At 40.5% G+C, this 25210-nt stretch overlaps 1 protein-coding gene and 1 non-coding gene across 3 annotated transcripts in view; one reads left to right on the forward strand and one right to left on the reverse strand.

Moving 5' to 3' along the window:
- Col6a5 (collagen type VI alpha 5 chain) overlaps window positions 1-25210 on the reverse strand; it is a 143028-nt gene that overhangs the window by 51626 nt on the left and 66192 nt on the right. For both annotated transcript variants that reach the window (XM_015487074.2, XM_048793954.1), the window contains exons 11-27: window positions 24090-24232; window positions 23420-23512; window positions 21748-21801; window positions 19869-19940; window positions 19501-19527; window positions 19341-19385; window positions 19201-19254; window positions 17140-17202; window positions 16438-16503; window positions 15982-16035; window positions 11536-11571; window positions 10964-11026; window positions 9343-9405; window positions 8010-8072; window positions 5182-5244; window positions 2641-2691; window positions 2483-2518 (exon numbers count right to left, since the gene is read on the reverse strand). In XM_015487074.2, the coding sequence (XP_015342560.1) occupies window positions 2483-2518; window positions 2641-2691; window positions 5182-5244; window positions 8010-8072; window positions 9343-9405; window positions 10964-11026; window positions 11536-11571; window positions 15982-16035; window positions 16438-16503; window positions 17140-17202; window positions 19201-19254; window positions 19341-19385; window positions 19501-19527; window positions 19869-19940; window positions 21748-21801; window positions 23420-23512; window positions 24090-24232 (1046 nt within the window). The remainder of the gene's footprint in view (window positions 1-2482; window positions 2519-2640; window positions 2692-5181; window positions 5245-8009; window positions 8073-9342; window positions 9406-10963; window positions 11027-11535; window positions 11572-15981; window positions 16036-16437; window positions 16504-17139; window positions 17203-19200; window positions 19255-19340; window positions 19386-19500; window positions 19528-19868; window positions 19941-21747; window positions 21802-23419; window positions 23513-24089; window positions 24233-25210) is intronic.
- Window positions 102-169, forward strand: Trnas-cga. Its single transcript has one exon. It is a non-coding gene; the product is annotated as a tRNA-Ser (tRNA).

Genomic DNA, 25210 nt, shown 5'->3' on the forward strand with positions numbered 1-25210 from the left:
AAGATTCAGAGAAAAAAATCAAGATGTTAACATATGTGCTATAAGAGAATAAAAAAAAATGTCTCCAAACCAAAACTGAATTGCTCTTATAAGAATTATACTATAGCTCAGTTGGTAGAGTGCTTGCTTCGAATGCACAAGGCCCTGGGTTCAATCCCCAGTATCAAAAAAATAAAAATAAAAAAAAATACACACACACACACACACACACACACACACACACATAGGCCAATACAACATTAAATGTCATCTTTTCCTGTCATTTGGAACTGTCATTATGTCCATTTAGATATTCCCTAAATTATTTTAATATTCAAATAATACAAATATTTGCATATAAATACCAACTCAGTGACTTTCAGTTACTAAAACTATCCAAAGAAGATGCTTAAAAACCATGGAAAATATAGAAAGTACTGACTATATAAAATACAAAATAATTAATTATTTCCTAAATTCATGAATTATTTTTAAAAGTTGAAGGTTAAAAAATTTTTCTGACTTTGGTGAGAAACTAATTTTAACAGCTATTTATCAATATGCTTATTTCACTTATGTCAGTAAATTTATATATGCTAATTTTCTCCCTTTATCAGTAAATTAGAAAACAGATCCTTTATAAGGAGAACTCTTATCCTAATAGCTATTCATATAGTCTCTTCTTGTGTCCTTTATTTTCCTTTTTAATTTGGAATTGTCTTTTTTTATTCACTAGTACATTTTTAGTTATACAGATAATGGGTTTCATTGTGGCTTAACCATACATGCACATAACATACTTTGAATATCTCCACCCCCTCTCCTCCAATTCCCTTCATCTCCCTTGAATCCTTTTCTGCCTAAAGAAAGAATATTTTGGTAAATCATCAGTTAAAAATACTTTTTAAGAGAATCCAAAAACTGGCTGCTTTCCTATAGGGGATTTGATTAGACATATTCTATTTTTTAACCTATATTTTGCATTTTGATCTGAGCACCAACTATTTGGAAAACACGGTTCTGAACACTTTTTTTGAAATAGAAAATCTTAATACAGAATCACTGTGCATTTTCATAAAATGTGAGCTACTTTGGATGAAATAGAAGACCCATCTTCAATCTAATAGTCAAGGAGGAATTCTAGAAGAGGTCTGATCAAGAAAGTAACATAACAAGCCAGGCACATGCCTGTAAACCCAGCACTACGAGAATCACAAGTTTAAAGTCAGCCTCAGCAACTTAGTGAAATCCTGTCTCAAAATAAAAAATAAAAAAGTCTGAGGATGTGGCTCAGTAGTGGAGTGCCCCTGAGTTCAACCCCTGGTACCAAAAAAAAAAAAAAAAAAAGAAAAGAAGCAGCAGAGTGAGGCTATGCTTTGGGGAAAATCCAGTGACTGTAGTATTTGGGACCAACAGAAGCAGGGAAAAGATCAAAATAGAAGATCAAAGATCAATGAGATGGTATCTTAGAGTAGTTTTAATTTGCATTTCTCTGATTGCTATAGATGATGAGCAATTTTTCATATATTTGTTGATTGATTGTACATCGTCTTCTGATAAGTGTCTGTTCAGGTCCTTGGCCTGTTTATCGATTGGATTGTTTGCTTTTTTGGTGCTTATCTTGTTGAGTTCTTTATATACTCTAGAGATTAGAGCTCTATCTGATGTGTGAGGGGTAAAAATTTGTTCCCAGGATATAGGCTCCCTATTAACCTCACATATTATTTCTTTTGCTGAGAAAAACCTTTTAGTTTGAATCCATCCCATGTGTTGATTCTTGGTTTTAATTCTTGTGCTATAGGCGTCTTATCAAGGAAGTTGGGGCCTAGCCCCACGTGATGGAGATTGGGGCCTACTTTTTCTTTTATTAGACGCAGAGTCTCTGGTTTGATTCCTAGCTCCTTGATCCATTTTGAGTTAACTTTTGTGCATGGTGAGAGATAGGGATTCAATTTCATTTTGTTGCATATGGATTTCCAGTTTTCCCAGCATCATTTGTTGAAGATGCTATCCTTTCTCCAGTGCATGCTTTTGGCACCTTTGTCTAATATAAGGTAGTTGTAATTTTGTGGGTTAGATCTCTGTGTCCTCTATTCTAATCGTAATGCAAAAATAAATGAATAAATAAATTTAAAAAAAGATCGATGAGAAAACTATTGTCATCTTTCAGCCAAGAGGAAACAAAGGTCGCAATAATGAAGGACAAGTAGTAATAGCCAAGGTAGTGAATGAGATAACAAAGGCAGAGAAATCAAGAAAAGAAGGAAGAACTAAAGTACAAAGGATACCTGTAGGTGGAGTTTCAAGGTGTGGGACCTCAGGCAATGAAGGACAGGACTATCTTTTCCAATACAAAGATTCATAGGAGTCATAAAGCTCTGGGAGAAACAACTGCACTGCTCCCACCCAGCCCCCACCTTCCCATTACATTCAGACCTACAACCTTAACTCTCCAGAAGGTTAAGATCACGATAATTACAAAAGAAGTTCATGTGCGCAGTACCTTCTGCCCTATATCTCCAGGGAATCCTCTTGGACCCTGTAATTTTTCAGCAGAAAACAAATAAATCAGCATACCACTTCCTCCGTAGGGTTATTTCTTCTGTTATTATTTAGGCTTGATTTATCAATTTTTTAAAAAGAATTGTTTTCCATACTTACCTTTACTCCTTTTTGTCCCTCATTACCATAACCTGGGACGCCATAATCTCCCTGTAAACACACCGAATCATTTCACTTTCTCAGAGTTGAAAAAAAAACTAATTGTACCCGATACCAGTAGAGAAGCACTGTGGACCTCCAGGTGGAGGGGCCTGCCTGGTGACCCTGAACCCTGGGAACATGTGTGTTGCTAGGTTTCCCTCAGTTCCTGAGGTATGCCCTGGTTCTTCTTCGGCCATCTCCACTCTAACCAGTGCAGGAAACAGAAGGATGGTTGTTCAGGACTCAGATCCAGTGGCCATTTCTTGATTGGAAACTTAGGAGTTGGTCCAATGAATATGGGTGAGGAATCACCCAAAGAATGATGCTAAATGGCAAATAGATATACAGGGAAAATGTGTTTATCCCCACTAGGAACCAAATAAACGCAATTGAACAGATAGCATTTGTGTCAATGGCAAAGATGGGAAAACAAAGTTAAAGATCCATGTTGGTGTGGGGGCCCTAAACCAAACATTCTCCTGCACGTGGCCTATATATTGTTTGAATTTTCCTAATGGCATAGACAAGTAGAATTCAAAGCCTAATTAAATATGAAACATACTCTTTGACTCAACTATACAAATTCTAGAAACTTCTATGTAGAAGATGGAGCAGGGATACAGCTCAGTGGTAGAGCACTTGCCTAGCAAGCACTAGACCGTGGGTTCGATCCCCAGCATGGCAAAAAAATAATCTCACACATACACATTGCATTTATCCAACATTTTAGTTAGGCATAATAATATTCATTGGTGTGTCATTTAGGATAGTGAAAACCTGAAATAAAACTAAATCTCTAATAATAAGAGATTGGGCAAATAAACTAAGGTAGAATATTTGAAAACTATTAAGTGTCATTGAGAGAAAAATGTAGCGACTTGTCAAGACTAGGAAGAAATGCTCATGATACATTAGGAACCAAATAAATGCAATTGAACAGATAGCATTTGTGTCAATGGTAAAGATGGGAAAACAAAGTTAAAGATCCATGTTGGTGTGGGGGCCTAAACCAAACATTCTCCTGCACGTGGACCTATATAAATGTTCTTTTTAAAAAGAAGGAAAAATAAAGTGATTCTTCCTTCTTTTTTATTTTTATTTTTTGCTATCTCCAGGATATAAATAAAAAATATCTCAAAATGGTGAGATGGTAGATAATCTTTCTTTTCATATCCTTTGCCCATTTTTAAGCTTGTTAAATTTCATTTCTTTTTTTCTTTTCTTTTTTTTTTCCCTTTTTGAATATTATGTTTTCAAATTAGATCATGAAAAGGCACTTTGAAGACTGAAGATGCCGGACCATTTCTACAAGCATTCTGATTTACTTTTATGGATAAAAACTTCCATGAAGGAAGATTGGAAGCCTTTGTAGAGACTGTGGACTGTAGGGCATGGCAACGGGTCAGGAACTGGCTGGGTCCTTATATCCATTTCTCTGTGAGCTCCTGGCTCTGTGGTTACTTGTTAATTCCTTCCCCTCCCTCCCTCACACCCTTCTTCCTTTCCTTCCTTCCTATTTTCAAAAACACAATACATTATGATTTACTATAGTCATCATGATGTACAACACATCTCTTGAACTTATTCCTCCTGTCTGAAATGTGGTCTCCTTTGACCAACATCACCCCAGTCCCCGACCCCTCAGCCTCTGAGAACCATCAATTTACTCTGTCTCTGAGTTTGCCTTTTTTACATTTCACATATAAGTGAGATTGTGTGGTACAGTATTTTCCTTTCTATGCCTGGCTTATTTCATCGCTCATAATGTCATCCAAGTTCATCCATGTTTTCATACACAAATGACAGGATTTCCTTCTTTTATTTAAAGTGGAATCGTGTGTGTGTGTGTGTGTGTGTGTGTGTGTGTGATGTTTCTTTATACATTCCCTTGGACATTTAGGTTGATTCTGCATTTAAGCTGTGGTCAATAATACACTTGGCAAATTTTCTATAATATGTACACATAATGTTTTTAATAAAAATGTTCTTTTTAAAAAAGGAGTGAAATAATTGTCCTAATATTTGATGTTCCAAGGGCTGAGATTTGGGTACAACCAGAGCCACTTAGGAGAGAGCGTAAACCTGAAAAGGTGATGCTCTTTCTTGGCCCTACTCCCCTATCTCCTGTTGTTGCCCTAGAGTTTTACAAGGAGAGAAACGGGAAGTTTTGTTGTTCAGCAATAGGTATCTTCATGGCTATACTGGCTGCTAAAATACTGCAATGCCCTATTCTAACTCATTCATTATCCTCTATGCCTCCCCCTTATTATTCTCCCTCATTTTAACAGATAGAGCAAACTGAGAGAGAGAGAGAGAGAGAGAGAGAGAGAGAGAGAGAGAGAGAGAGATGTAGAATATTGGAGAAATGCCCCCACATCTTCCCAGATGCCTAAGTACCTTCCATACCACAGATGCTTGTGCCAATAGTGTCAGCCCCCTTCTCCTTACCTCAGAACTTAGCACTTGATGTTGGGAGGGGAAGGGTTTCAAATTTCATACCTGTTTTCCCCGCTGTCCAGCTGGCCCCACTGGCCCTGGAACGCCAAGTTCTCCACGTTCTCCCTAGTCAATGAGACAAGAAGAGCTTCAGATTAGTACAATCAAACCTAGCTCCCACCAAAGGATGTTCTGTCCTGGATGTGGGGACTCAAGGCTTCCAGTGAGGAGGGGGTCAGTGCTCAGTAGGGGGACAGGTACAAGTAATGATCTTCCCAAAGGAAAGCAAAAAAAATATCAAGCACAGACCAGAGCTCGACTCAAGTTACTGCTTTCCCAATGTTCATGAAAGAACTGAAGGAGAAGCAAAGAGTAGAAAAATGAAATCCAGGAAAAGTTTATTTGTTTGCTGAGGCATTTGCTCATCCAACAATTGCTTAATGTCCTGGAAAATAAACCACTGAACATGATAAATATGGTCCTGCCCTCACCAAGAGCAGGTTGTCTAGTTGAAAAGAGAATTGGGCTCTTAGTGGTTAAGCACTTCTGGGTTCAATACCTGGTGCCAAAAAAAAAAAAAATGGAATACAAATCACAAGTTCTAGCATGTAGGTGGGCTATCAGGAAGAGGAACTCTTATATGCTGTTGGTAGAAATGTAATTTAGCACAACCACTATGGAAATCAAAAGACTGGGAATGAAACGAGCATATGACCCCTTGGTATTTATCCAAAAAAAAATTAAAATGAGCATCCTATAGTGATACATGCATACCCAATGTTTATATCAGGACAACTCACAATAGCCAAGTTATGGAACCAGTCTAGGTGTCTGTCAATGGATGGATAAAGAAAATGTGGTATATATACACACAATGGAGTTTCATTCTGTCATAAAGAATGAAATTCTGTCATTTTCAGAAAAATGGATGAAATTGGAGCGCATCATGTTGAACTAAAATAAGCCAGACTCAGAAAGTAAAGGGTCAGAAGCTAGATAGAAAAAAAAAAACAAACAAACAAAGGGACCTCATAAAAATAGAAGGGAGACCAATAGGGTAGAGAAAGGGGATTGGGAGAGGGAGGAAAGAAAAAAGCGAGAGGACATACTGGGGAAATGAAATTAATCAAATTATATTATGTGAAAGCATGAATATGTCACAATGAGTCCCACTTTTATGTATAATTATGATGCACTAATAAAATTTTTTAAGAGCTTGAGGTGCTACGGAAGCAGAGAGAGGGGGAGTCCACACCTGATTTGTGAGCCTGGGGAGGCTACCTAAGGGAACGAAACAGGGAAGTTAATCCCTAAGAATGTTGTGTGAGCTGGAGGAAGGTAAAAAGAAGGTGGAGAGAGGCCAGGACAGTCTCACCAGAGAAAGATGAGCAACAGCCTTCAACTAAACAGGGTAAATAGCAAGGGGTCTCGTAAGCTGCTCCCTCACCCCCTGAAGCTTTATTGAGGTATAATTGACAAAACTGTGTAGGTTTAAGGTATATAATATGATGCTATGATACATACACATATTATGAAATTATGACCCACATCACATTAGTTAACACATCTACTGCCTCAATTTATTACTGAGGTAGGATAGAGGAGATCAGGAAATTAGGTAGAAAGGAGACATAAAGAAAGAACAAGGAAATACAATTTTAATTTAAAGTACCACAAGCTATTCCAGGCTTTTTACTCCCAAATATCTGGGAAATCTTAAAGGTTCTAAGTTCACTCACCTGTGATAATTACTTTTCATGCTGTTAATTTGTGCACCAATAAATAGAGTAAGTTAATAGAGGATATTTTAAGAAACCAATAACATTGGGGGCCTGACAACATTATCTACCCATCCGATAATAGAGACCACACCAACCTAAGGATCCTGCAAAAATCATCCTCACATACCTTCCCACACCCACACCTCACCAAGTTTCCTTTAAAAGAAGCACCAGAAAACCCCAAAAGCATCATCTCTTGCTCTCAAGATGGTCTACATTCTCCTTTGAGTGTCTACTATTGCTTTCCTAAATAAATCTCTGCACCTTTGCCCACAGATGCTGAAATTCTTTCCTTCACAGTCAAGCATCCCTCTAGTCCTGAGTTGAGTTCCCCTCTTCCAGTGACATTACCACTCTTTCTTTTTTACCACTCTTTCTTAAATGTGAGAACATTGAAGATCTATTCTCTTAGCAAAATTTCAGTTATACAATACAGTACCATGAACTATAAGCCAAAATGCTTATTTCAGCTCCCCAGGACTTATTTATCTTATTACTACCTTAAGCTTTGAAGATTTTCCCAAGGGTCATGGGGAAGAGAACTCTGGCAACATAGTTTGCTGGGCTCAGTGTAAAAGGAAAACAGACCCTTTGCTCAGAAATTAAGCATTTCCAGGATTGAGTACAGCCTTAAATCAAGCAGGAGCCCATCTCAGGCCCTGTATAACTACACAGACCCAGGCCCCTGAAGGTGACCCAGTGAGGGACCTGATGGATGGTTTTAAGCAGGGTAGTGAGATTCTGATGAGGCAAATAACTTTCTCTGACCATCTCCAACAGAGCCACCTGGCATGGTAGATTGAATTTAGAGGACAACCTACAGGAACAGACTTGAGTTCTGATGTCCCCCACCCCACCTGACTCAGCCACCAAGCACGTTCTGCTTTCAAGAAATTATGGAGTTGAGAAGAGTTCTCAGCTTTGTTTCAAGATGGGCAAGATCACTCTCTCTCCTAGTAAAGGGAGAGGTGAGCAGTTGTAAAGAAAAGAACAGATTAGCAGATGCTGGTGGTGCTTGGATTCATCACATGGGAAATGAACATAAAATCAGAGAAAGGAGGCATGTACTTTTGCTCTTAGCGCTTGAAAACCATAAGAAACAACATTTACCTTTCTCCCCATAAGTCCAGGTCGTCCAATGCTCCCTTTAGATCCCACTAGCCCAGAAGAACCCTGAAAAGAAAAGGGGAGAGATGCAAAAGTTAAGACCACAGCCATTCTTAGAAAACCCATTAGAAGTGTTTCACTTTTCTTCATGTCATTCCCAGCAGCCCCTTGATGCCTCCTTAACAAGAGGTGTAGCCACCCAGGAGAGGAAGGCATCTGGGCTGAACAGATGACTCAAGGCCCAATCCTACTTAGAGGACCACAGGTCTGCATCTGCTGGGTCATCACTAGTCCATATGAGGTCTTAGAGAGAAAGAGAAAGTCACTACTGACTCAACAAACATTATTTCCAAACATGGGAGATGCTACAATGCACTGATTTTATCAGAACAGGCCACTTTGCTGCTGCCTGTATGCATGTCCCTGTGTGCACACCCACAATGGCATGCAGGATATATTGCAGTATATATATATATATATTTGCCCATTCCAATCTAAAAATGGGCAAAAGGGTCTTTCACACACCCTGCAGGAAGATGACTGAGCAAATACCGGCATCCCTTATCCTCTGAACTCTTGCTGTCTGAGCTTAAGAACTGGACAGATTCCGATAATGTCTCACACACACTCCTCACTATCTAAGCTCTTGTTACTCAGGAAACAAGCAGATTCAGTGGGTAACTTTAAGAGCTGGATTTAGGAATCAGAGAGATTGGAGCAGCAAGGAATCACTCGCATTCAAGTTTAAATATCTAAGCTCAAAGGAGACATGTGCATGGCACAGATGATTTTTAGAAGTTAGAGAAAGTAGAAAAATATAGTAGAATAATGCATCCGGTTTGGGAGGAAATGTTCATGGTTCAGCATATTTATATTCTGCCAATGCTTTCTTTGGGTGGCAGGGTGTTACCAGGAATTGTACTCAGGAGCACTTGACCACTGAGCCTCATCCCTTGCCCTATTTTGTATTTTATTTAGAGACAGAGTCTCACTGAGTTGCTTAGTGCCTCACTTTTGTTGAGGCTGGCTTTGAACTCACGATCCTCCTGCCTCAGTCTCCCAAGCTGCTGGGACTACAGGCATGGTTACCACACCCGGCCTGCAGAATGCTTTCTTTAGGCTGATGAAGTGGGTCTGTACTGAGTTAAACCTCATGAAGGAAAAAGAGGCATGACTTAGATGTAAGTAACCTGAGCTGCACTAAAAATCTGACCCACAGTAATGCAAAAGTGAAATAATCCGTATGTAGATAATTTTAAAATAAACAATATATGAAGATGTTTTGCAGTAAGAGGAAAAGGTTGGAGCCATTGATCATAATGTCTCAGTCACTCACCTGAGGTCCTTTGTGCCCCTGGCTTCCTTTTTCTCCTTTCCTGCCTGGATTTCCACTTGACCCCTTTTGTGGTGACAAAAGAAATACAAGGCAATGATGTCAATAAAACTCTCTTTTTAAAAAATATTATTTTTAGTTGTAGATGGGCACAATACCTTTATTTTATTTATTTATTTTTACGTAGTGCTGAGGATCAAACCCAGAAACTCACATGCGTTAGGAAAGCACTTTACCACTGAGCTACAACTCCAGCCCCAAAGCTCACTTTCTTGGTGAGTGCTTTTGAAGCACCCCCCACAGAGGAAAAGCAATGATCCAACCCCTCAAGAAGGCTTCTAACTATGAGATTAAGCCTGTATTAGGAGAGTCACGGAGGACAGGCCCAGACTCAGTGATACAGATCTTATTATAGAATTCCTTCCCTGAGCATAAGACCCTCATCCTTCTCCTGCAGGGAGAAATAAAAATAAACCAAAGAGGAGAAAGAAAACCCATATAAAAAGAAAGACACAAACAACAAATAGGTTCCTCTGATGGTTCCCTGGGCCTACATGCTTAACAATGTGTGAAATAGAGAGCAAAGTAGTTTGAAGTTAGCACTAAGACACATTTTAGCAGCAAACTCCTGTCAGAGGAATCAAAGTATATTTTTCTGACCTATTTGCCATCAGATGCATGGTTCTCATATAGTTCTCTCACATAGAAAAAGAAAACCAAAAATAATGTTCCTCATTATCAAAATTACCAGCTGGAAGCAGTCCCCGGCTGCCCAGGAGCCACTGGGTGGAGTTGCAGGTAATTGTCACACAACTCCTGCACCCTAAAGCTTATGAATGGGTCTAGACTGATTCTGTTATCACTCAATCCAGAACCTGCTGGCTCGTGGCTTGTTTCAGGGACTCCAGAAACACTCAAGAGAATACCAAATTCTAGGTTGGTACTAACAATCGGGAACTTCCTAGAAGAAAAATGAGACCTTAGAATAGGAACATCCACCCAGATCTGTCCAAGCTTAAAGGGGGCCCCATACAAGGTGGACTCCATAAGGTGACTAAATACCCATGTGTTACAAAGCCATACTCTAGGGATGACCACGGCTTCTTTCTGGCATGGAAGACAGCAAAACAGTTGCTCTAATTTTTAACGCCCTTATTACTAATGATAAGACCATGAAGAAATGTAAATGGCTCCCATAAAGCTCAGCCATAATCTAGAAGTGATGTTCCCTGTGTATTTAGCTTCAGGTACTCTGAATAACAGTTTCAGACTTCTAACTAACTTTCCTTTATTGGAGTCTATATGCAGGATTTCAATTATAGAAAACCAATTGATTGATATCAATATTAATTACCAATATAATATTAAGGTATCCAGCATTCATTATTACAAACACCCCGACATGATACCAGGTGAACACACCTTTCTTCTTATAAAAAGCTTAGTTGTGAACTGCAAATGTTGAAGTAGGTTCGGTGGTCCCAAATCCCAAAATCACTGCCCAGGATGAGAAATAATTAATATGGTGGGGGTACAGAGTAAAAATTTCTCAATTACTTATTTTCACAGAGCTATCCAGTTCTTCCCATCAGAATAACCACATTAATGGAATATTCCAACATACCTGTGAACCTTGTAATCCATCAGCTCCCTGAATACCTTGAGGTCCAGGATTTCCTGGTTCTCCCTGTTGGACAAGAGTTTCCAGCATTAAGATTTTCTCCACATGAGTTTCCATATTGATTTTCTCTTTATGGTATGTAGGACATAGGTAGGACATAGGTACTATATTATTTGACTAGTGGCTTACCCCCTACTTTGCCTAGGATTTTGTTCTTCCAGATTGCCCAAGGAATGAACCCAAACTTCTTTCTTATTTTTATAAAGAATTTCACTCTCATGTACATTAATTCCCAAATGCACATGCAAATCAGTCAAATTCACAGCACTTGGAATTGTGTGAGAATTCTTATCCGCAAGGCATCTGTGAAGGTTTTGCCCTTGATCAGGCCTATCCTGTTTTTTGGAAGTTGAATTATTGGTTGTGTTTCCCACTTGTTGGTGGGGATCACATCCAGTGCTGGGCACTTCCCACAGCACCGTTGTCAAATATTCATTTATCCCAGCACCATCTGCATAGGGAGAAATGTTCTTGGTCCCCTCTACCATAGAAGACAGGAAATAAAGGGTACTTACCGGAGCACCTGGGGATCCCCTTCGGCCTTCCAGTCCCTGGAACAGACCAGACGAATTGTCAGTGTGTCTGGATGGAGGGGCTTCTATGGGCAACCAGTCTCTCTCACTCCCTGATGGACATAAGTAGTGAACAGCTCACAAAAAGGACTTCCCTGAGGCACTTTCCACACACAAGATTTCACACTGGGTGCTTCATTACAGATCAACATTTGGGGGATTGATTGCAAACTAATCTAAATGTCATCACAGATCAGCCGCCAGTCTGAGGACCTCTGACCTTAATATTATGTTGGTAATTAATACTCAGGAGGCTGTTTGAAGAATCAAATCACCCCCAAAGAAATTATCTTCTAATACTGCCTCTCAGGAAAACCCACAAAGCACTCTATATGAATTCCCCACAGAGAACAAGAATGTCATATCTGTCTCTCTGCCTTGGGCTTCTAAATATACCTCAGCAAAGAGTGAAGCTTCTGGACATAGGGATTTCCTATGGGCCCCTAAAGTTTGCCTCTATGGGATTCTACAGAAAGAAAGTGGCTGACAGCATCCCCTGCACTCTGTGATGGTCCAGATGTTACCACCAGGTTCACCAGAGAATAGCCAGGCTGATCCCTCAAGCCCCACCTGTCTGCTCCTTACCAGAGTAGCCACCTAGGGGCATCACTTCCCCTTCCCAGAGGTGACCAAGCCAGATGATTTAGGTCCCAGACCCCTATTTCTTTTCCCTTAAAATACAATAAAAATCTGCCCACTCACACCACCACAATCCCCACACCTTTAAGAGAACTGTGGAACCTTCTCGACCTCCCATTCACTTTGTGCTAAGATAAACTTATGATTCCTTTAGGTACAAGACAAATACTTAAAACAACTCTATTAATTCATTTGTGGCATGGAAATTATTTCAATACTGCCATTTCCTTTCGACTGCCCACTACCTGAAGTTTCTTAGAATAAACACCCTGCCCAAATACCATCTCCACCAGTCTGACAGATGGCTAGAATTTTTCCATTAAGGTTCTGCCCATTGATTCAAGGTACTCTCCTTTTAAAATGCAAATGCACTTTAGGAGAAGTTGCCCAGGGTAACTTATTGGCTGTTTGTAGCTGGATGTGACTAGAGATAGAGGCTACTCTTTCTATGATTTCTCAATTCTGTCTCCATTAAAAAGCAATGACAAAATAATGTTTGTTGCATGTAACAGTGAGTACTGCCCACCACTATCCTGAGTCAGAGACACAGCCCTAGAAGTCAGGTAGTCTTGAGCTGAGCTCTACTCTTTAAGCCTGTGTGACACAAGACACCTACACAATGAACCTCACCCCGGGTGGCCGGGGTGGCCTGGGGCCCCAGTCTCTAAAGTAAGACATCTGAGTGCAAATTCCAGTTCTGCCACTTATTAGCTGTTGTAACTTTGGGCAAATTGCCTAAAGCTCCTTGATGTTCTCATCTGTAATATGGATATAACCATAGTTATCTGCCTCATGGACATAGTATCAGGCTTAAGCAAATTAACATTTGAAATTGATGGACCTGGTACAAAACACAGGATAAATATAAATATTTGTAAGGATTCTTCCTGTGTGGCAGGCAAAAGGTAACAGGACTGGAATACACATTCAAGTGTATTTTTTTTCTTTTTTTTTAAGTGTATGTTCCAGTGAGCTGATCCATAGTTGTAGTGACAGCTGACGCTACATTTAATCTATACAAGTTGAAATTCTGTCATGCAGGAGGTAACGTCTGGAGTCTAGTTGTGTAGTTCAGAATCTGACATCGCTTAAGGGGCTCTGACTCTAGTGCAGAATTCTGTCCTTCGTTGGAAAGGTGGTGAAGAGGGTCAAAAAGCTTCATGTGTTTCTAAGTCAACACTGCATTATTTAATTCTAAAGAAAAGAAGTCATAAGGGAGCCAATCAGCAGGAAAGTTGGGTAAAAGAGGAGGAGGGGACTGAGAACCTCCAGTCCTTAGAGTGACTTAAAAGTCATTGACTAGCCTATCCAAGGATGACCCCTACCCTACCCCGGCACCTCTTTTTTAAAAGTGCCTGATTCATGTATCAGTTGTAAAGCTCCTTCAAACTGAAAGTATTTTCTCTTAAGCCAATAACAAATATTTATCTTTAAAATCTTAACCTAAAAAATAATAATAATCTAAACAATAAATGGTTTAAGGAAATGAGCAGACACTTCACAGAAGAAGATATACAAGTGATCAACAAATTTATGAAAAATGTTCAACATCACTAGCAATTAGAGAAATGCAATCAACTACTCTAAGATTTCCTCTTACTCCAGTCAGAATGGCAATTATCAAAAAATCAAGCATCAATAAGTGCTGGCAAGGATGTGGGGGAAAAGGTACACTGATTCATTGCTGGTGGGACTGCAAAATGGTACAACCATTTTGGAAAGCAGTATAGAGACACCTTAAAAAACTTGGAATGGAACCACCATTTGACCCAGCTATCCCATTTCTAGGGTTATACCCAAAGGACTTAAAAGCAGCATGCTACAGCGATGCAGCCACCTCAGTGTTTATAGCAGCTTAATTCACAATAGCTAAACTATGGAATCAGCCTGGATGCCCCTCAGTAGATGAATGGATAAAGAAACTGGGGTATATGTTCACAATAGAATATTACTCAGTCTTAAAGAAGAAAGAAATCATGGCATCTACAGGTAAATGGACAGAGTTGGAGAATATCATGCTAAGTGGAAGTAAGCCAACCCCAAAAAACCAAAGGCCGAATGGTTTCTCTGATAAGTGGATGTTGACCCAAGAGGGGCAGAACAGAGGAACTTTAGATTGAGCAGAGGGGAGTGAGGGCAAGGCAGGGAGTGTGTAGGGGGAGATGGTGGAATGAGATGGACATTATTACCCCTATGCATAGGTGTGATTGCACAAATGCTGTGACCCTACATCATGTACAACAATACAAATGAAAATTGTGCTCTATTTGTGTAGAATTTTAAAAAAAAATTTTTTTAAAGAGAGAGGTGAGAGAGAGAGAGACACAGACAGAGAGAATTTTTTATATTTATTTTTTAGTTTTTGGCAGACACAACATCTTTGTTTGTATGTGGTGCTGAGGATCGAACCCGGGCCGCACGCATGCCAGGTGAGCGCGCTACCACTTGAGCCACATGCCCAGCCCAAAAAAAAAAAAAAAAAAATTTAATTTATAACATTTATCTGATCTTGCTTCTTTACTGCTTCCTCTTATTAGATTTGAATTCTCTTATATGGAAAAAAGGGCAAAGTCCCAAAGAATGTCCCCAGAAGCACTGGGAAGCCTCAGTCATTGGATTTCACATCCTTTCCCTTCCTCAACATGATTCAAGATCAACAAAAGAGGGGCTGGGGCTGTAGTTCAGTGGTAGAGCACTTGCCTAGCACATGTGAGGCACTGGGTTTGATCCTCAGCACCACAGAGAAATAAATAATTAAACATTTTTTTTAAAATGATCAACAAAGGCAAGAGGCGGCAGAAAACTATCTCCACTACGTATCCTAGAAAGACGGGCAAGCAAGCAGCAGCCCACCTAAAAGATGAAAAAATTCCAAATTTATAATAGAAAAGAAAGCCAAATATGTTCAGTTCCCTCTTGCACAAGACTCTGCCAAAACCAAGAACTTTGCCCATTATTCTCTTTTCATGATGTCCATACTGAGCACGAGACAGAGGAGTTTCTGACATTACAAATATCGTCCCTAACTTTAGCAATTCACAGCGGGAAAGGTGATTTCTTGGTTGTTCTTTTCAAATATCAGGAAATCTAACGGCCCTGTTTTTGCTGTGATATGCTTGATATCATGTGAATGCTATCAAGTTACCCTAGGACATTAAGGTGGCCCCAGAGTTGACCCTAATCACCAGTGTTTTGGTCCATTCAAGAAGAATTTATTTGTGATTCCTCTTTTCCATTGGCAACATGTAAAGAGAAAGTATGTAATCTCCCAAATTCACACTATTCTGACATAGCTCACAGATGCTCAGATGCTAGGGGAGGGCATTCATGCTCAAGTGATCAACTCTCTTCAAAGATATTCAAAAGCATCTGGAAGGTGGAAAGGGAAAGGTGGACTCTATCACATGGTTTCTCACCTGGGGAGATTTTTGACTCCCATTCCCACCCCCCCACAATATCTCCACAGACATAATATCTGAAGTAATTTCTGGATGTCACAAAAGGGAGGAGTTTGGGGTGGTGCTACTGACATGCAATGGGTAGAGATCAGAAATGTTGCAAAACACCCCCAATGTCTAGGGCCCCCACAAAGCATTGTCTGGCCCCAAATGTCAACAGTGCCAAGAGTTAGAACCCCTGCAAATGTATGGTCCCTGGAATCAGATGACTCTGTAGCAACAAATAACTTGAAAGCCTCTATGGAACTTCCAAAGGATAGGAGGGAAAATAAGTGTCTGCAGAAACACTTACCCGGCTTCCTCTGGAACTAGGACTTCCTTGTGCCCCCTTCTGCCCAGTTGTACCCTAAAAATACAATAATTTCCCCAAGATCATAAGGCAAAAGATTCTGAGTATTTAGAAGTATCAGCAATAATCATCAAATATTATTAAAACAGCAAAATGAGAATGTCATGCTAGAATCATTCTTTATATTAATGCTGCTGGTTAGATAGTCATTAAGGAAGAAAAAGGTACAGGAACATACCCTGCTACTCCAAGTTTTCCCAAGTGACAACACTTGCCAGAAACTTAATAATTTTCCCATAAAAATGTAACCTGCCATGAACATGACTTATTTTAACAAAATAAGGCCCCTTTAAACATAGATATGTGTGTTCAATTACAGAAGGGTTATGCATTTTACTAATTTTGCTTAGCTCAATAATGAAATTAATCAACTCATATATGTAAAATAGATCCAATTACTTGTCTTCCTTGTTCTCCTTTGGAGCCCTTTCTTCCTTTGATGTTACTGTTTCGGCCTGGATTACCCTAGAAGAAGATTTTAAAAGTAATTTAGAATCCAAAAATATCAGCTTCCTCACCCAAAATGGTATGATGTAAAACTACTAAGGTTAAGGGATGAGAAGTGTGAGAAAATTCTCCAATTTGAAACTCAGGATTTTTTTTAAAGTATGCAAACAACATTTCCCCAGTTTGAAGGAAACGTAGTGATAAATGAAGAATCATAAGAGTCCTTACTCTATAGTGATTTCCCCTGAAATGGCAGCCTCACTGATGCCCTGGTCCAAACATTCTTAGACCATTCCCTCAAACGCATATTAAGATTCTCCTGTAATGGAATCTACAAATAGGGAGACTACAGGTCAGCAAGATTAGTAGTCCAACACACAACACTATGGAAACGTCTCTCCAAAGGAAACTGAAAGTCTTGACATATCAAAAGGATTCCTAAGATAGAAGTTTAGTTTCCAGTTCTGAACCTTTCAAATAATCAGGCCAGATCAGTCAAGGATGAATTTTTCCCAAAGAAGCCTCAGTCAACACCTACCACCCCACTCCTAAGACAAGCATTTGCCTATAGGTTAGCAGGAGACACAAAGGGAAAAGAGATGGAACTGGGGAGGAATCGGACAATTCAGAAGCCACTGGACTTTAGGAACTTACAGGATCCCCTGGGAAGCCCTTCTCTCCATCTCCCCCAGGGGGACCTCTGGAACCTGGACTGCCCTGAAAAATAAAATAAAATAAAACCAGCTTCTGTGTTAGCTTGTAGGAGACCTTTATAATGATGTTAAATGTTAAGCAGTGTGTGGTGTGGTGGGGAGGGTGATCCGCCATATAAAACATTCCATGTTCTTCTATCTCAGCCAGGTTCCTGCAGGCTTCTCAAGTTCATTTTTAAGCCTATGGTCAGAATACTTGTTGTGAAAAGCATCTAGAGGACTAGCATAGGACTAAAGACTCTCTGCAGTGTAGGAAATGTTCTGTATCTGCACTGTTCATTATGGTAGCCACTATTGAACACCTGAAAAGTGGCAAGTGGAATTTTTAATTTTATTTTTTTTTTTTTATTTATTTTTTAATTTTCGGCCCACACAACATCTTTGTTTGTATGTGGTGCTGAGGATCGAACCCCGGCCGCACGCATGCCAGGCGAGCGCTCTACCGCTTGAGCCACATCCCCAGCCCCGAAATTTTTAATTTTAATTAATTTAAATTTAATCCCATGTGGCTGGTGGCTACTATACTGGACATCTTGTCCATCTAGCAACTTCTGACATCTATATTCAAATTTCCCGCTGAAAACTTCCATAAGGATTTTCCATTTTCACCTGAAACTAATTGTTCCCAACTAAACTTGCCCAAGCCAGGATCCTTGCAGGCATTTAAACCAACTCCCCATTTCCTGCTCCTCTGGTCACCTTGACCTGGATATCTTATTTCTCAGAGCCAGAACTAGGGTAAGCCAAGAGAGGCTCCTAGGGTACAAAATTTAGAGGGGAACTCCCTCTGCCTAACCCTGACAGTGAGTGCCTCCTTTCCCCTCCAGGGTGCCCTGCTTGCTGCACCCCAGCCTGCGCCCTGCTATGTTCTTACTGCCCTGTAGACAGACTTTCTTACTGATATTGCTTCACTTGAAGGCTCTGTCCCTGCTCATCTCCATTACTACAGAGCCACCTCTCATCCCTCCTTGCATCCAAGTCATCTCCAACACAACTTCTACACTACTGTCAAGTAATATTTCTAAAATGCAAATTTAATCATGATACTTCTGCTCAAAATCTTTCAGTGGCTCATCATTGCCTAATGGATAAAAGCCAAACTCCTCCACGTGGCTCAGCGGTGCCATCCTGATCTCTTCCTGCCACCTCCTGAACCTTGTCTCCTGCCTATGCTCTAATGCTCCCTCCGCCAAAAAAGACAACATGCAGCGCCCCCAAGCCACATGTCTTTGCCCATGCTGTTCCTTCACCGAGAGAGCTTTTCCTCCACATCTTGGCCTTGCTAATCGCTGTTCATCTTCACCTCCAGGAACCTTTCCTCCAAGAAGACTCCTGGATATCCCCCACCCTGAGGCAGAGTTAGGTGTCCTTCTCTGGACTCTTACACAGCTGCCTACAATGTGGCCCCAGTCACATCCTAATGATATATCTGTCTCCCCGATACACTGTGGGATCCTTGAGGACAAGGACTGTGTGGTTCACCTCTGATTTTTTAGCACATAACTCAGTGTCTGGCATATGACAGGTGCTCAAAACTATTTGATAAATAAATGGATCAGAACATAAAAATAATTTTAAATTCATTTCAACATTAATGGATGTTGAAATGAATTTAAAATTTAAAAAAAAAAAATGTTCCACTGTGATTTGCTCTACCAAGGCCAGCAAAATAACTTTCTCTTGCTTTTTTTTTTTTCCCTCTCTGAGGCCATAAAGAGAACACAGATGCTATCGATGGACAAAAGCATTCATCTTCAGACCTCTGAAAAACATGCCCATAGAAGGACCTAACATGCTTTGAATTCTTCTAGGTGAAAACTCTTTAAAATCACATAGTTACACACTTACCCCAAACAAAAATACAGCATCTATTCCTAGGTAATAGGCTTTCATTCTGCTGTCGAGTCAGCTGTCAATATTATCCCAAAAGTGAGTGACACACCACAATTAGGACTCTCTCTGTCACCAAACGCTCCTTCTTTGATGTACACAAAAGTGTTACCTGAGATCCTGGATCACCCTTTTCTCCTTTTCCTCCAGGAAGCCCATGAAAGCCCTAAAAGAAGAAAAACAAAATTCCTATTTTTAAAAATGTATCAACCTCATGATGGTGCTATGATAATTTGAAGAAAAATGGCTTACCTCTTCCCCATCAAGCCCATCAATCCCATCTTCTCCATGTTCTCCCTGAGAGACAAGGATGAACAGCAGTCAGGTAAGGGGGGGGGGGTCTCTGCCATGCACTTATTGGGAAACTCATCCCTTTAGGAAATCAAACTTGACTGAGAAGAAATTATGATACCTTATATCCAGAAAATCCTTTGGCTCCCTGCAAAAGAATAAATATCTGTCACTAATGTATCTAGGACAACGTGTGGATTTATAGACTGTAGCAGGAAGGGGCTGCCTTGCTAAGGAGAGAGACTGTGTAGCTCTTTAGTCACTCTGGCTATATATCTGCAAAGGGGTTATAGATGGAATTTAACTAATGCTCAAGACTCCTTGAGATTATTAAGTATAGAATTATAATCTGCTAACAAGGAAACCAATTGATGTAACTGGAGAAAGAGAAAAGGAAGGGAAGATAGAAAATGAGGGAGTGTAGGAATGCAGGAGAGAGGAAGAGGGTGTTACAGGGAAGTGAAAATAGCATTTCCAGCAGAACTTTACCTTTTGACCCCGTATCCCCGGACATCCTGCAATTCCTCTGTCTCCTCGGGGTCCAGTGTCTCCTCGTCTTCCCTAAGAAAAGGAATCCGAACAGATATTCAAAGTGACACTTTTAATAGAAGCTGCTAGCAATTTGCTTTCAGAGTGTCGAGCCAGAGTCAACGAGCATGCCAAGTTTTAGGCAAAGCAATTCCTCCTGCAACTTGTTCATTTAAATCTATCCTTTTCCCCCTCGATTCACTTTTTTTCCCTGTCAGTCTTCAGAGCTTCCTAGCAGATCCAAGGTCACAAATAGGCGCAGAATGAGCTCAGCCACTTCACTCCCTCATCAGACAGTGCAGCCAAAGGTTTGGAAGTAACTTCACTTTCTAGCCACATTCCTAGGACTCCAGTAAGATGCTGGCCCTGACCTCTTGCCTAGTTCCCTAATGCTGTACTGGGAGAGTCAACACGGCTGACACAGAGAAGCAAGTCCAGGAGACCAGAACTGAGCGGAAACTGTGCACAGAAAGTGACACTATGGCAAGGATGAGAGCACAGAGGCAGAAGAGCCAGTCCTGGTGGGCAGAGTCATCAGGTTAAAGATGCCCAAAGTCAGACCTGTCAAAAGGGAAAGCGCTCTCAAAGATGTGCATGTCCACCACTAACCCTGCTTCTCCCAAGAAATATTGAAATATGATAAATGCCAGAGTAAAATAAATTTCAAGAGAAGGACAACTGCATGCTCTTTGAGGGCAAGCCCCCTGCCCCCAGCCCTTTCACTTTGTGTCTCTTATGGCTGGCTCGGGTCTGGGTGCACAACAGGTACTCTTAGTTTGCAACAGAAGAATAATTGTTTAGCTATGAACTAATTCTTCCCTTCCTGATAAGATAGGTGACGAGCGATTTTCCTTTTCCCTGCTTTGCTTTCTTTATTCTGAGGATTATTCCCTGTAAAAGCCCCCAAGTCTTGCTCACGGCCACAGGGTGCTGAGAGCTCCCTAAGTCTTATAACTTCCCATTGCCTGGGCTTTAAGCCAGCTTTGGGCTCTCAGCCAGGCAAGTGGGTCACACTATTTCCCATACTCAAAGTGCTCCCGAGTGGCTTGGTGATCTCTAAGAGCCCTTTGGGTATAAGGTGAGAGACGAGAGTACTCCCCTTGATGGCTATTTTGTAAGGTATGGGTCAGCATTAGAGTCCTAGAGGAATTTATACATGTTTAAAATGAGAACAAGGCTCAAGAAGTTAAGTATCTTGTTCAAAGTTTCACAGCTAGGTCTCATTCCAGAGTCTGACCTTTTAAACATTATAAACTTGCTGCCCAGACGAGGAGCTGGCCTTGATTCTAAAGGGATGGAGATCTAATCACAATGCTTTCGGAACTTTCCCTATCCCAAATGGAGCCATCCAAGGGCTCTTGGTTCCTCCAAATTCCACTCATAATTTGGGTTAGGAACAAAGTGAGAGTTCTGGTTGTACTGTTCAATACTGAGGTTCACAGACCTCTATAACATTTAATCATGAAGCCACACCTTGCCTGGCCCACTTCCTTTTCTTGGAGGGACATATGCTCCAGCTCTGGCTGAAGGCCACATACTAGTAAGCACTAGATTTCAGGTCTAAAGAGAACTCTGCAGCAGATAACCTGCTGCATCCTGCTTAGGGTAGAGAGGAAGAAGCCCAGCTTCCGACCACTGATTAAAAAGCATGCCAACCTACGTGTCTGTGAACCCGTTCCCTCTCTGTCCCCAATTTTAGATTTAGGAAAACAAGCCTTTCCCAAAAAATGCAATTAAAAATTTAAATAAAACCCCAATATACCCTTCTGTATGAACATAAAGCTTTTCATGGAAAAGAAGATATGTGCAGGTGGCAGGAGGAGAAGTCTCAAAAACTTACAGGGTCTCCATCTTCTCCCCTGTGTCCTCTGCTGCCTTTTAGACCTGAAAACCCCTGGGAGGAAAGAGAAAAGTAAAATTTAGACATTCCCCATGAATTCAAACTTGTGAAGTTCTTGGGCATTCTAAGCAAGCTCCTCCCTTCAACATGATTTGGGTTTGCAGATGTGGCTGCCAGGGTCTGGAGCTGGTTTCTGTCTTGCACTCATCTCTGAAGCCCCTTTGCAGACGGTGGACCCTCCTATTGCCAGCAGGAGGCTGACCCTTGGAAACCTCCTTGCCGATAGGGGTCAACAGGGCCACTCCCATGTCTGAGGGATTTGCAGGGAGTACATCTGTGACTGGCATAATTTTTTAGCAGGCAAATCAATAATATTTCCAAAGGGATCATATTATTTTCCCCTGCTTTTTTGAGAGCTCAGATTAGAACAAGCACTTCCAACACCATGGTTATAGATACTCACATTGCAGTGATCCCTCCCTCAGCCTCATAGATTATTTGTGGCAAAGATTCATTTGAAGTTTGGCTTCCCCACCTCAAATACAGATCCCCACCTTTTGCTCAGTCTACTAGGGAGGCTATGCTCCCCTATAATATAAATCTACTATTGACCCGAGAGAGGAGACCTTGCTAAACAAAACATCACAATAGAGTAGAAAGATTCCATATAAAGGATCTTCCCACAAGGATGGATAATGCATTAATCATGAGCAAATATTATCATTAATCTCTTTTTTTAAAAGTCCTTTTTATCGTGATGTCGAAAATACATTTGAAAATGCACATAAAATGAATAAAATATAAAAGTTCAACTTAATTATTATAAGATGAACTTTATTCAATAATTTTTAACAATTATCCTATGTAAAGAGTGTGCAGTTCATCATCAAGACTGAGAATTAGAACATTTCCAGTCTCAGGCCTAGTGCCCACTCCCATCACAATCTACTGGATTCTGCCACTCTCCACCCACTCCACCCCAGGGGTACACTCCTGGTGTGTTGGATATTTCCTTGCCTTTTTCAAATATTTCACCACTTAAATATTCATCCCTAGATATTATATTTAGTTTCTTCTGTTTTCAAACTTTTATAAATGATATCATACCATTTTTAATACAGACCATATGTATTCTTCTATGTTTTGCTTCTTTTGGTCATTACTAAGTTGGTAAAATTTAATCCATGTTCTTGTGTGTAGCTGTAGTTCATTCATTTGCACTGGGTGTTACAGAGTATTTCTTTGAAAATGCCATGATATATTTATATTCTGTTGTTGTGTCATTGATCTTTCATAATTTGTTGTTTTTAAAGGCCTATTAATCTACAATGCTCTGATTTTTTGCAGTTCAATTTTGTTCTGTTGCTGATAAAGCACAACTCTCTCCACTATTTTTAATACCTTTCGGGCTGTCAATAGCAAATACAAAAGTGTAAATCGCAGAACCAACAAGCAACATCACTAAGAATGTCTGAGAGAAGGGGGAACCATTCTTAGCAGCATTGTCAAAAATGAGTCCTTGAACTGGCTCCTACAAAGAAAAGTTACATGAAATGCCCAAAGCAATTACATTAGTATGAAGGGAAGGTCACGAATTCAACCACTCAGTCTCAGTCTCACCCACACCAAAGCAAGGGACACTGGAAATAAGAGTATCCCAACTGAATAGTACCTTAAAGCCTTGTAGTCCTCTGCTCCCATGAGGTCCCGGAACCCCTGGACATTTGCAAAATTCACAGCAGCAAGCCCTCTCTGCAATGTTTCCCTGGAAGGGAACAAATAAGCAGGTGTGCAACAATCATCAGGAATTTTGTTACCTAAGAATCATATTCACCCAAATCAATCCACCACCTACAAGCCTACCTCCTGCCTTTAAATAAGGGGTTTCAGAGAATAAGAGCTGCTTTTGAACTTAATACTGCAGAGAGGGCACCAGGCTAACAACTTCATTGGCAACATCCCCTCTCCAAAGGAAATGATCTCTATTATTGAACGGGCACAGAATACACAGATGACCACAGGCCAAGTTTGCCCAAGACTTTTGGCTCCTAGTTAACAATATCCTAAAACAGGAATTTCTACAGCATGAACTATTGGGAGCTTTTTAATTTGATTAGGGGTTGGTTGGTCCTCAATTCCCTACACATTCATTTAGTGAAATAACAAAGAATGAAATGATATGCAAACTATAAAGCCCGATGTTCTGGTCTTTCATACATTTTTATTGACTAAACACCATGCGCTACATTTACTGGGCCAAGCAAAAGTAGTCTTTTTGGAAACAGCAAATTTCAATTTAGTTCTCATGGCATTTAGAATAACTGGATTTTTCAACAACTCACCAGGTACTGTGAGAGCATGCTGCCCAGTTCCATCATTCCAATGGTCAAGTGAGTCCTATAATCAAATCCTTTTCCAAATTCAAAGCTGGAAAACTCATCATGAGCAGTTGCATTAAGGGACACCACCAGCAGACCATCAAGTCCTATTTGGTAAAAACAGCAGATATAAAATCAAAGAGTTGTACATGAAAACAGAATTTCCACTCAGTGACCATTATCCAAAAGGGGGGAAAATCATAAGAAGTAGCAGGACTTCCAACAGATGAAGAAGCCAACAGCAGATTTGCCTGCATTTCTGAATATACATCAGACTGTGGTCTCTGACTTTAGCAAGAAATGTCCCTGAGAAAAAGAATTCAAAAGAAACGATTTACAAATCTATTGACAAACACTAATGGAAAAAAACACTGTGATCGACATCTCACCACCAATTTAGATGCAACTCTTGGGCATTCAAAGGTGATTTTTTTTAAAGGGGCATTGTCCATCTGCAGAGGGTTTTTCTGAAATTTCCTGTATGTAAGTTAATGACAGTTCTCAAGTTATCTCCACTTCCAAGCACTCCTGGGAGCCCAGGCCCTGAGAGCGTGAGGAAGCCCAGGGTGATTCCAGTCTCAGCTGAACTTCTGATCACATACAGTTCATGCACTCATTCACTCACTTATTAAGGCATCCAATAGTTCATTTACTCTAACTGTTCTTAAGCAAATATTTATTTCTTAGAAGCCTGTTATGTACTAATCATTGAATCAAGGATGCAAGATGAGTAGGTCAGGAATACCCCTTCCGGTTGGAGTTCATGAACAAGGAGATGGACAAGAATCAGAGAGCTGTTCCAGAGCTGCCAGGGTGCTCTGAAAGCCTTGAAGGGAAGTTCTTTAGTCTTGGAGAGTCGTGGGAGGTTCTTGGAGAAACTGTTGCTTAGGCTATTCTAAAGGATGAATGGAAATTGGTCAAGAGAAAAGAACCAAAGATGGAAGATGGAGAGAACTGGAGAGGAAGGGGAGTTGGGCAGAGCTCTACATAAGATAAGGAGGAATGAAGCTGTAAAGTACCTTGGAGGAGGGGGAGGAAATGTTCTCTGTGTCTGGAGCCCGGAGTGTGAGGAATGAGTTAAAATT

The sequence above is a fragment of the Marmota marmota genome, unplaced genomic scaffold, assembly GCF_001458135.2.
Source record: "Marmota marmota marmota unplaced genomic scaffold, marMar, whole genome shotgun sequence".
NCBI classification, from domain to species: domain Eukaryota; kingdom Metazoa; phylum Chordata; class Mammalia; order Rodentia; family Sciuridae; genus Marmota; species Marmota marmota.